The 12,666-nt window shown below is 39.4% G+C and overlaps 1 protein-coding gene across 3 annotated transcripts in view; it reads left to right on the top strand.

Moving 5' to 3' along the window:
• Positions 1-12,666, top strand: part of flnbl (filamin B, like) — a 149,667-nt gene that overhangs the window by 18,745 nt on the left and 118,256 nt on the right. For 2 of the 3 annotated variants that reach the window (XM_060835638.1, XM_060835640.1), the window contains exon 2: positions 9,848-10,275. In XM_060835638.1, coding sequence (XP_060691621.1) covers positions 9,927-10,275 — 349 coding nt within the window. In that variant the 5' untranslated portion in view covers positions 9,848-9,926. Of the gene's footprint in view, positions 1-9,844; positions 10,276-12,666 lie in introns of all 3 variants that reach the window. The other variant, XM_060835639.1, reaches the window with a different exon arrangement.

The following is a 12,666-nucleotide window of genomic DNA, read 5'->3' on the forward strand; positions in this document are numbered from 1 at the left end:
GTCCTTGATATATTTGCTAGCAACCAAGCAATTGTGGTTTTAAATAAGATATTGGGGGTGAACAGAAATTCTTTGTAGTGCAATGCTATTCATATAGAAACACTGTAGAATCTCACAGCACAGAAGGAAGCCATTCCGCCCATAGTTACTGCGCCAGAATTTTGAAAGAACCATCCAATTAAATCTTCTCCCTTGGTCTGTCTCCATAGCACTGTAAAATTTTCCTTTTTAAGTACAGATCAAACTTGCTTTTAAAAATTACCATTGAGTTTGCTTCCATCAATGTTTCAAGCAGTGCATTCCATGTCATAGACTCTTTTTGTATGAAAATTCTATTCATTTTCCTTCCTAAATCTGTGACCGCTGGTAACTAATGCCAAGCAGAAACTAATTTACTTCCAGTTTTGGGAATTCCCTTACTTTTTAAATGCTTTTTCATATATAGCTTTTCATTGATGCAGTTCTTAATATTTTAATTTGTAATTGTAGAGGTCTTATAGATATTTTGCTCAGAGGTAATATTTGTCAGAAATATGTAATTAAGACAGAGGTCAGGTAAATTGGACATTTGATTTTGGTTCAAATTAAATTTGAAGCAATCTTTCTATAAAAACAACTTGTGTGTGTATATATAGTGCCTTTTAATACAGGAACACATCCAAAGTCTTTTTGCTGTAGTGGAACTAGGTGAAGGCCGTCCTCAGATCTTTAAAACCTATAAGCAATGTGGCTGAAAGTTTGAGGTGATATTATAAGCATTGAAGTAAATATTGTGTAGTTTATGTACATAAATGATTTCCAAGGCATGGTGCAGGTATTTCATATGTTATTTATACATGGATTTTATAAGACTTCATTGTAGTTGGAGTTGTGTGAACTTAAATGGAAATATTTACTTTTTTGAAGTAAAAATTGGAGTACTACATCAGGTTTAATGCTTCATTCCCACATGATTAGAAATCAGTTTATCATATAATTAAGATACATAAAATAGAAGAAAAGTAATGTGTTGGACTTAGATCAAACAATGCCAGATGACAAGCTATGTTCTACAGATAATGTTGTTACAATTTGTTTTTTAGATTGACCTCCCCTTTCTGTCCTCAAGGTATTTGGTTAAGAGAAAGTATTGCTTGTCTTGAGCTTCTGATAGCTTTGGGCTATTACTTAGTGAGGAATTTTCATATTTTCAGTAACTCCAATACTAAAGTACATATACTACCTGACAATAGAGAAATATAGGAGTAAAAGTCTTGCTTTAAGTTGGTCATATGGTCAACTTTGATTTCGGAATGCACTAAATTTGTAATGAATATAATTTGCTGAGATAATCTAATAAAATGTAAAATTATTCAGAGACAATTTTTCCTGTTTCGTATTTACAGATTATTCAGTAGACATCAAATGTTTTACTTTCACACATTAATATTATGCACCATTGGAAAATTCTTACAAGACATAGTTTTCATAAGTATTACCATCTTTCTGCTGTATCTTTAAATGCTAGAATATTTTATTATGTCATTAAGCAAAATTCATCAAATAGCAGTCTCTGAATCATGGGGAGTCTACAAAGTGATCCCAGAGGTAGTACAAACTATCTAACATAAGTCCATCTATCTTTCATATTTGTGTCAATTTACCTTTGCCTCACTGTCAGTTCTGTGTATTTCATTCAGGGGTTGTGGGCATTACCAGTTGGGTTCATCTTTAGTTGCCCTCAAAAGTGGTAGTGAGATGTTTTCTTGAATCACTGCAGTCCATTTGGTGTAGGTAGACCCATCATGCTGGAGTTCAGGATGTGAAACCAGTGACACTGAAGGAATGGGGATTATAGTTCCAAGTCTGGGTGGTGAGTTTCTTGAGGAAGAATTTATAGATGGTGCTATTTCCATTTTTCTGTTGCACTTGTCCTATATTAAGGTTGTTGTGGGTTTGGAAGGTGCCATCGAAGAAACAGTGTATCTTGTAGATTGTACACTGTGTTGTTGCTGAGCATGGGTGTTGGAGGGACTGAATGTTTGTGGATGTGGTGCTAATTGCTGTACTAGCTCCAGGGAGAAAAATAGGGAAAAGGAATGGAGACCTATAATGCTGGGTGTATGTTCCCACTGTATTTCACACACGGATCAGGGGATTTCTCGGGAGTGTTGGACATCTAGAACATTCACATGTATTACAAGTTAATTACAAGCAAATCCAGACAGAATGATAGGGCCATAAATCTTTCTTCATTTTTCCTGAGTCTCTATCTATCACAGGAGGAAACAGAATGAGAACAGCAGTGTTGGCCCTGAATGTGTGTAAAAAGTGAGGTCTGCAGATGCTGGAGATCAGAGCTGAAAATGTGTTGCTGGTTAAAGCACAGCAGGTCAGGCAGCATCCAAGGAACAGGAAATTCGACGTTTCGGGCCAGAGCCCTTCACCTGAATGTGTGTACCAGCTACAAGTTGGGGAATTTGAGAAGAGGTGGATAGCAAACACCTTAAGACATTAAAACAGTAAAGAATGTGTTCTATTTGACCAGGTCTACAGATTACATATCTGGCTGGAGATCTTCTAGTTGTTGTTTTTACAAAGCTGCCAGAAGGCCCAAATCTGACAGCCTTTATTGCTACTATGAGTCTCTTGGATCTATAAATGAAATGATGGGCTGTTTCAGGTCTCATGGACATCCTGCACTCCACATGTCCTCTCTGGTTTGAGGGTGGTGAGATGGGCACAGAGGATGTTGTTCTGTCACAAAGAGGAGGTGAGATGGGTAGGAAGGAGCACATCTGAAGTGAAATTCAGTCATAGCATCTTAGAATCCCTAAAGTGCCGAAAGAAGCCATACAGCCCATCAAATCTACACCAATCCTCTGAAGAGCATCCCACCCTATCCCCGCAACCTTGCATTTGTCCTACTTAATCCATCTAGTTTGCATATGTTGCCCATACTATGGCTAATTTACCTAACCTGCACGTCTTTGGACTGAGAGGAAACCGGAGCACTTAGTAAAAACCCATGCAGTCACTGTGTGCAAACTCTACACAGACTGTTGCCTAAGCCTGGACTCGAACCCTGGTCCCTGGTGCTGTGAAGCAGCAATGCTAACCACTGTAGTTCTTACCTCTGTGGCAGTCTACCACTTAAATTTTTTTTTCTCCAATTATAGCAATTCCTTTTGGAAACTGACACTATTTGCAAGAAGTAAGGACCAAGCTTTGCTAAGTGCGTGCTTATGCCAAGAAGAAATATTGGAAATTTTAGCACAGAGGTCAAATGTCAGTCTGTCTGCAGAATTTGACATCTATTAATTTTAATGGCTGGAAAATCCTGCAAGGCCTGCTGACAATACAGATGACTGCTATGTAAAGCTTTGCAGCAGGAATGCACATTTGTAAAGCCCTCCCTGCTGTTTGTCAGCAGTCTCTTGTACAGAAAATTTAAAACCAGCATCAAAGGCTTTCAGCCTGGATGGTGAGTAACAAGGGATTTGTTGTAAAGGATGAGTAAAATGCATGACTTTTTTGAACCAGACATTGTTCAATATTCCTGTTGAAGTGGAAGCTTTTAGATTCAAGTCAGGTTTCATTCAACAGAACAAGGGTGTGGCCTTTACTCCTAAAGTATGATCTCCATGTTTCATATTAGCCTTAAGGGCTTAGTTGATATCATCTACCTTTAGGTATTGCACAGTGAAAAGAAATAGAGCTCATATTTCAGAATTTTGAACCTGATAAAACTGCCACTGTAACATCTCCAGCTTTATTTCTGAGCCAGTTTAAATGTTAATATTGTAACATGGTTTGCACATAATGAAATACTTACTTTCAAGCCAATCAGTGCAGAAAAGAAAGAGATAGAAATAGTTTAAAGCAGAATGTTTGTAGATAAGATAACCAGCCTAAATATTAACCTGCCAATATCAATACATTTATATGTGTCCTTGCAGTAAAGGCTCTGTAATGTATACCCTTTCCAGTTTATATCTTGGTGAGTCAGTGCCTCACCAATTGTATTCCTATATTGTATTTGGGTACAACCCAAACAAGATAAAATTACTATCCAGGTAGCTATGTCTGTGGAATTTGCACTTTCTCAATAATTTAAAAACAAAGGCGGTGAAATTTGATAAGATACAAACTTTGTTCTGCTGCTCATTAAAATGTGGGATTCAGCACACTTAGATCACCAAACACTTAAGCAGTGTGTTCAATGTTATGACATGTAAACACCAATGAATGTTAACTTGTAGAATTTAAAGCCAGCCTGCATTTCAGGCTAAACTGGCATCAAGTTAAAGTCACAGATGAACTGTAATGTACACTGCAAGTTAACATTCTACAAGGGAAGGTGCTGGATGCAGTTGGGAAGAGCAGAAATAATATTAAAAATCAGCAGCATAGGGAAGACAATGTGCTGTAAAGTTATTTGTATTATTTCTGGGGGCCCTGGTGCAGAAGATGAACAAGAGGAGAAAGAATAGGAGGAGAGAGATCCTCTATCCAAAGGAAATCAGGAAGATCCATCTAAAAAAATCCAACAAAAAGCAGTGAATGCAGAAAATTGTAGTGAATAATAACCCAAGGATGAAATTCTGGAAGTAGTTCAATGACAGGTTCAATAGTCAAAGTTAGTGAATACATCTTCAAATGCCATAATCTTATGAAGAATCATTAGCCTCATGCACAACTCAATTCACCACACTCATCTCTTCACTGTCTTTCTTTTGTCACTGGCCATCATAAATTGCCAATTCCTAATTGCCCTTAAGAAGGTGGTACTGAGGCACTGTTTTGACCATCTACTAAGCCATGCAGTACAAATATTCCACAATGCCGATATGGAGTTAGTTTGAAAATTTTGACTCAGTGACAATGAAGGAACAGTTTTTTATTTTCAAGTCAGAATGTTGTGTGACTGGAGGGAATGTCCGTGTGGTAGTCTTCCTAATCAGTTGCTGCCCTTATAGCAAGAAGAGGTTTGCAATTAGCAGGGGCTATTAATTGAGCCAAAGATACTTTGATGAGTTTTGTGGATGGAACACACTGTAGCCATCATGGGCCAGCAGTGGAGAGTGTGAATGTTTATGTTAGTGGATGAGGTGTCAATAAAATTGATTATTTGAACATGGAAAGTGTCAGCTTTCTTCAGTGTTGTTGGAGTGGCTCTCATCGAGGAACATGGACATTATTTCAACATTCTTTTGACTTGTGCCTTGTAGGTGGTGAAAGGCCTTGCTGAGTCAGAAGGTGGGAACATTGGATGAATTGATTAATAAAGTAGATTTATATTGTTGGTTTTGTGATGGCTTTTTAAGCATAGCAGCCAAGAAAACACTTTGACATTTAACAGAGTGAAGGTAAAGGGTGAGATTATTGGTGAATGGTAATTTGACTTGCATTTACTGTGGGGAGTCCAGATGAACTGTTTATGGACAACCCAACAGAAAGGGATGTGGCACCCTCTTTCATTCTTACAGCTGGTAACAAGGACTGTGCTATCATGGTGTGGAGATTCTGCAGGATGCAGCAGATGATGACTAACCATGACATATGGTTTTAGAGAGCACAGCAGGAGTGATTCAGAGCAGAAGATGTAATGGAGACATTGCTAAGCAACCTAATTATTCACTTCATGATGATGTTTCATATGATAGCGTCTCATTTCTTATCTGCATGCTGTCCAGACGTACGTGAATTGTGCAACAGAGTCCTGAACCAGGTGGTTAGCAGATATTCCATCCACCCTTTGGTTTTTCATGGAGGTTTAAAAGCCTAATGAACAGTTGCCTAAAACAGAATACAGATATCATAGCTGCTGCCAGGATACCAGACAGTGACCTGCATGAATACTGATATAGTTGTACGCCAGCTGGTCATCGGTGTACATTGCAGTTCATCTGTGACTTTAACTTGATGCCAGTTTAGCAATCTGTGTAAAGTCAATAGCACCTGCACCATGGAGAAGACCTCAATTATTCTCAAGTCAAATGTTCACTCCACTTGTTTTTCTCTCTTGAAAGAGAGAGTACAATGTATTTTTTTCTGCCTGATAGGCAGAATTCACTGACCTCCCCTTAAACAACAGTAGATGACAATTTTTTAAGATGTTGAAAACGTTTCCTGCCCCAGTCTGATTGGAGCCCAATGCAAAGAGATTCTTGGACCTTATTGGAGGGACTGGCAATGCTATCCTGTGCTCTGTGGATGGAGGTCTGCCTGCAACAAGGCATTTTTATAGAACATAGTGTTTTCACTGGAGGGTGTACTGTATTGGTAACCAGAGAATACTAATATAATTGGGAAAAGAACAGAGGGGAGATGATAAATTATTTTTTGCAGTTATGATCGGGATTGCATCGCCAGAGGAGTGGAAGCAGATTCAATGCTTACTTTTGAAAAGTAAATTCTTGAGTGGATCGAATTTACTTTTGAAAAGAAAATATTTGAAGGACTATTGGTGTAGAACTAATTAATGGGTCTTTCAACAACCAGGGACAGGAGCCTTCATCAAATAGCTTCCCTCTGCACTGTAAGATCTAATGGATTTATTACAAGGTGCATTGTTTTTACTTTAAAGAAATCCTATTTGGTAATTCGTTGTGTTCATGCTGACCATCAGAAATATGTCTGAATCACTTATTCCAAATTTTTGTCTGTTAGTTTTTCAGTAATTATGTTACTCTCTTATTCCCTTTTATATGTCTCACCAAAATCTGATCCAATAGGGAGAGCTAGCAGTATGCAAAATGTACAGTTTAAGAAAGTACACAGAAACAGCCTGAGGAGATTGTTCCCTTTTGATTTTTCTTCTCTTCTGTGGAAAGCAGCCTGCCTACTGTCTAAACTTCATCCTTTGGGGAATTTACTGATTGAGTAATTGTAGGCACAACACAAATTCATACCTTTTTTACACAGCTGCAATGAACTGCAAGCATAATGCTTGCCAGGTGTTATTTAAAAGAAATGGTTTTGATCTGAAACCTGAAAACTGACTTGAAGGGTTAAAAACTTTAAAATATTCTGAGAAATGCAGTAAAGTACAGTAGAGTTCCAATTGTTTTTATATAGGACCTACAATATAACAAACTATCACAAGGTACTGTTTGCAAAAGAAATAGTGGACTTCAGATGAAAAGCATGAATGATTAAGGGTGGGGAGCAGACTGAAAGTATATTCAGAGACAAAGGTTTCACACAGACTTTTGAGGAAGGATTTTGAAGCAGTCAGGTGTAAAGGATTACCAAGAGAATTTTAGAGAACAGTTGTAAAGATTGCAATTTTACTCCATGCCAGTTTTGCACAGGTGAGAGGAGTAAAAACCCCTTTAATACTCCAGACTGGGGCCGATGATATTGTAACTCTCAGCAATATTTTTAATCCTGCCAGCCATTTGATCTAGATGGGAATTTGATGAGTTTGTTGCTGGTCTACTGAACTGACCAATTAAAAATTACAACGGGCTCCAATAACATCCTAAGATGTGAGAAAAACACAGCAGAAGCTAGAAATCTGAAATAAAAATAGAAGATGCTGGAAATATTCAGCAGCTCTGGCAACATGCCGATGACCTTTTGTTGAACATCCTAAGACTCTGATTTCCAGTTAGTATTGAGGCACCAGTCTGTTTCCTTCAGTTTGTTTACCAGTAGTGCCATTTCCGAAGTTAAAATGGTAATCAGCAGGTTTCTAATAAAAACAGAGCACTCCGTTCATTTGCATTATTTTAATCGCTCATGAGTTCTAGTCCTGCTGGGCCAGTTGGGTTAAATTAGGAGACCATGTTTTTCATTTACCAACAATTTAGCTCAGTGAAAATATTTGTTATATAATTACATATCTATTTAGATGGCTTGGACAAGTGGGAAGTGTTTTCCTTGCAGGAGAGAAGGCTGAGAGGAGTTTCGATAGAGTTAGTCAAAATCATGACTGGTCTGCACAGAATAGATAAGGACAAGTCTGTTCCCATTGGTGGAACAGTTGAGAGTGGGAGGAACAGATTGAAGTGAATTGCAACAGAAGCAATGCAACCTGTGGAAATAATTGCCACACAGTGAATGGCTAAGATCGGGAATGTGCTGCCTGCAAGTGTGGTCGAGGCATGTCAAAGTGAAGCTGAAAAGAAATAATATATAGGGTTATAAGGAGAAGGCAAGGGCATACTATTAGGTTTGAAGCTCATTTGCAGAACTGGTACATAGACAATGGGTCGCACGGCCTTCCAGCAACTCAACAATTCCATAATTCCAAATAGTCAAAAATTTTTAAATAAATAATTAAGCCTTTGTATTCTCAATAATACATATATTTAAGATGAGGTAAATGAGAGTGATGAAGGAGTCTTATAAATCCTTTATTCAATGCTTTGAAAAACATTAGATATTTAGATATGAGCTTGGAGGAAGTAGGTGATGGGGGGGGGGGGGGGAGGTGGTGAGCAGAAGAGATATTTAATGCTAATCATTTAAAAAAAAATGATCTGACCACTAATATTTTACAGGCATTCAAGACACATGTTACTGTCTCTATTGTTCTCACATATAACATTTCTGACAATTGCCTCTAGGATGATTTTAAAACAGTATTCAAATTTCTGCTGAAATAAAAGCAAAACCTCTTAATTTGTCAGTTGCAAGGTAAATAAAACTTTTTTTGAGAGAACTATCAAGCCATTATTTCAGATTAAAGATAAATAGCTTATTTTCTTACCAAGCATGTGCCATGATTTCACACCACTGATTTCACACAGCCCTGTTGTATTTCTTTCTGTCAGAAGGTCATGAATCTTTGGAATTCTTTACCCTGGAGAGCTGTGAAGGCTGAGTTACTAAATACATTCAAGGCTGAGATAAAGAGATTTTTGAACTGTAGGGGATTCAAGTGTAATGGGGAACAGGCAGGAAAGTGGAATTGAGGCCAAGATCAGAGTAACAATAATCTTATTGAATGGTGAAATAGACCAGTGTCCTTCTCCTGCTCCTATTTCCGAATGCAGGCAGCACCAATTATTGAACCCCCACTAGTGTCAGTTCCTGAAGCATTAAAATATTAATATTTGAAGCATGTTACAATAATATTAATATTTGAAGCATGTTACAATACTCAAATAGGCGACGTGGCCAAACATGCTAGCTTTCTGAAAGAGCATTTCATATAATTCCTTTCATCCGTCCTTTCCCCATCTGATTTGAAGAGCAGGTTTTTGTGAATGAACTTGGAAATTTATGATAAAAATCAGATGCTGAGTTGTGGTTAAATGCGTGATGTGCGTAGTGGGAATCCACATATGTCCGAGTTGTTTCGGTCTTGCTCAGTGAAGGACACTACAGTGGGTTCAATGCCAGCAGAGTGGGGGATGGCGCTGACAGCATTCCTTCTCATGTCTGTTTACCGTCCAGTGACAGTTTCTGGCACCAGTGTAAGGGCAACGCTGGGCGGGAACTGGCTGTGAGGCCCCACATTGCCGAGCAGCACTTTTGCTGCCCAGGTCCTAGGAATGGGTCATCTGCGGAGTGTGTCAGCGGTAGTTAAGGGTAAATTGTTACTGTGAAAGGAAGGGAGTAGGTGATGTGCACAGCGCACACCGTAACTACCGGTGAGATTTCTGTGCGATCCGCACAAGGGATGCAAGATCTAATCTAAGCATCTCTGTTACCCCGGCGAAAACCATCGACCGGCAGTGGTTCAGGTCGAGCCCAAACTAAATCCTGGTTAATGTTAGCAGAGAACATTTAAAATGCCAGCAGACGCGGATCATTGGGTTTGTGCAGCAGACACGCGGTTTCACATTTTGTCTGTGCTTGCCCACTCTGTCTCTTGAGTTTATTGGTTCAGAGTTGCTTTTCCATTCGCCAGCAGGGAGGCTCCAGGGAAAGCGACGGCCAGTGACTGCCAACCCGGAAACCGAGAGCGACTTAAATAGGAGGAGGCGGTGGCAATGAGCACGCATGTGCAGAGGAGGGAGCCGGAGCAGCTCGGGGACAAAGACGCCGAGATGCCGGCCACCGAGAAAGACCTGGCCGAGGACGCGCCCTGGAAACGGATCCAGCAGAACACCTTCACCCGCTGGTGCAACGAGCACCTGAAATGTGTCAACAAGCGCATCCACAACCTGCAGACCGACCTGGCGGATGGGTTGCGGCTCATCGCCCTGCTCGAGGTGCTCAGCCAGAAGAAAATGTACCGCAAGTATCACCAGAGACCCACCTTCAAACAAATGCAGCTGGAGAACGTGTCTGTGGCGCTGGAGTTTCTCGACCGGGAGAACATCAAGCTGGTGTCTATTGGTGAGTCCAAGCACTTCAAACTTTTTTTTGTTCCCTGAACTCTTAAAAATAACTTTTTTTTAATAAACTGTAAGTTGTGCTAAGGCCAAATGTTGCTCGTCAGCTTCCTTGTTCCATCAGGTACATGTTTTTTTATGCCAAAAAAAACCACGAGGGGTTTTGACCCTTGAATGACTAACCTTCGATTTACTATAGTTAACTCTTGCGAAAGTTGCACGGTTGCAAACTATATATTGCAACCGCTTTAAATCTCTGCGCTAGCGGCTTTGCTAGTGGGAACTTAAATTGAGTCAGTAAACACATCTTTTTTTTCTCTCTCTGCTTTTCCGACACGTCAGTTTATCTCACTTTTATTTCTGGGGTTGCCGGATGTAATCTCAGCAGTATTATCTGGATGTGTTATTTCAAAATGTTTTGAAGTAACCAGTTGCCAAACTCGATTGTTCTATATATTCCGTTGACCTTGGAAATCCCAATCGCTCTTGATCATTCTTATCTAAGCTGAATTTGTAAAAATATACTTTGTTACCGGAAAGTTTTGGAACACTAATTCTTTAAATCCGGGCTAATCTGGCTGTCTCTGACGTTCTTTGCGCCATATAGGCACCTATTAGGGTAGGGTGTGGTACCTTCAGGTACAGACATCATTCTCTGCAGGAATGAGAATCGAGGTGCTCACCTTTACTGCCTGAGTACAGTCTTCCAACTTGCCTGCTGAATTAATCTGACTTCTCGCCTTCTGACTTGCTCCACTAGAATGAGCAATTGTACCTCTTTTTTTTTCCTTCAACTTTTTTCCCCTCTCCACCCTTTCTTTCCTCCCTTTTCTTCTCTTCCCCCTTCTTTCTGCCCCCCCCCCCACCCCAATCCAATGAGTAAAAGCATTCTTAGTGAAACACTAAAAGGATAATCTCTCTACCGTTTTGCTGATTTTTTTTTTATTCAATTGGCAAGTCGTTGAACTTTAGTCCCTTCACTTTTGAGAGCCATGCTTTGTTTAAATATTAGCTGGAGGGTGTGACTTGGAAAGTGGCCTTCTAAATAGTGACATTGAAACCTTAACCTATTTAAATTCATGGTTGATTAACCCATGCCATTCAACAAGAACTTGATGCCCTAGTCTGATGTTTGGCCATCTGGTAGCCTTGTGTTAATTTGTTACTGCAAAATCAGGTGACTTTAGACGATGGAAATTTGACTGAACTCTTGTTACAATTTTGTTAAAATTGTAATGTTAGGTCAAGGCCTCGGTGTTTCCCTCAAATCCACGTGAAAACCAGTTGGTGTACACCTTCAGCTTTTTGTTTGAACAGGCTGTACAATGCTGTAGAACTAACTTCTGTATTGGATTACAGAAAATACACTTAGATTTAAATCTAATTTGGACATACACCACATTAGAGTGGGAGGTACCACTGAACAGGGGTGTACAAAGCTTAAATCTCAACATCGGTTATAGTACAACAGGCTTATTTAGAAGCACTTGCTTTGAGTGCTGCTCCTTCATCAGGTGGCTGACAGATTACTGACATGCTGCTCTTATTTCTACGAATACTATGTTCAGAATGTCTTTCTAATTTATAGAAACTTCATGTGGATCTATGTTTAGTGTAGAACTCTGCATGTTCAACTATCGTGAGTAACAATCTAAAATGATATTACTGTCATCCTCCAGTGCATCATGACATGGGTTTGAAAAGATATGGGACTTCATTTAATAGTAAGTCTCTGGAGGACTAATGTTGTCATACTTGGCCTCCCTAGGTAGCTAACTAGTAGATCAGTACAATTAATGACAAACAGAAGTTACTGGAAGAACTCCTGGTCTAGAAGATTCAGTGGAGAGAAAGCTGTCAACACTTTGGTTCCAGTGACTCTTCAAGAGTTCAAAAGTTAACTTTTATCTACTGTAAGATCTAACTGCAGTCATCCAGATAGGAGCCTGTGGATGCCTAATCTTGACCTGTATTTGAACTTCTTATTACAGCAGCATGTGATTTTTGGTCTATACTTCTGAAATTCAGAGCTAGTCCTTCATAAATCCTGCACTTGAATGGCAGATAACAACATTTATCTCTTGTCTTGAGCTATAGTACTTCCATCTGGATGGGAAGAGCATAACAACCATAAGGACGTTCATGAGTCTGGAATATTGCTGCAAGCTGTTCCAGCACTTTTTAACGTGGTGATCTAGATATTTATTGAGCTGGATGTACCTGAAAACAAGAGCTTTACAGTACATACCTGCTATTGCAGCCAGTGTATTAATTCTGGATTGGGTTTTCTCAGGCACTGTTTCTGCCACTGAACCAAAAGCCTGTCGAGTTTCTCCTGCCCTGCAGGGACCATGTCAGTTGATTTTACTCCATTGTACCCTGAATTTGTTTTACT

The sequence above is a fragment of the Hemiscyllium ocellatum genome, chromosome 14 (assembly GCF_020745735.1).
Source record: "Hemiscyllium ocellatum isolate sHemOce1 chromosome 14, sHemOce1.pat.X.cur, whole genome shotgun sequence".
Lineage (NCBI taxonomy): Eukaryota > Metazoa > Chordata > Chondrichthyes > Orectolobiformes > Hemiscylliidae > Hemiscyllium > Hemiscyllium ocellatum.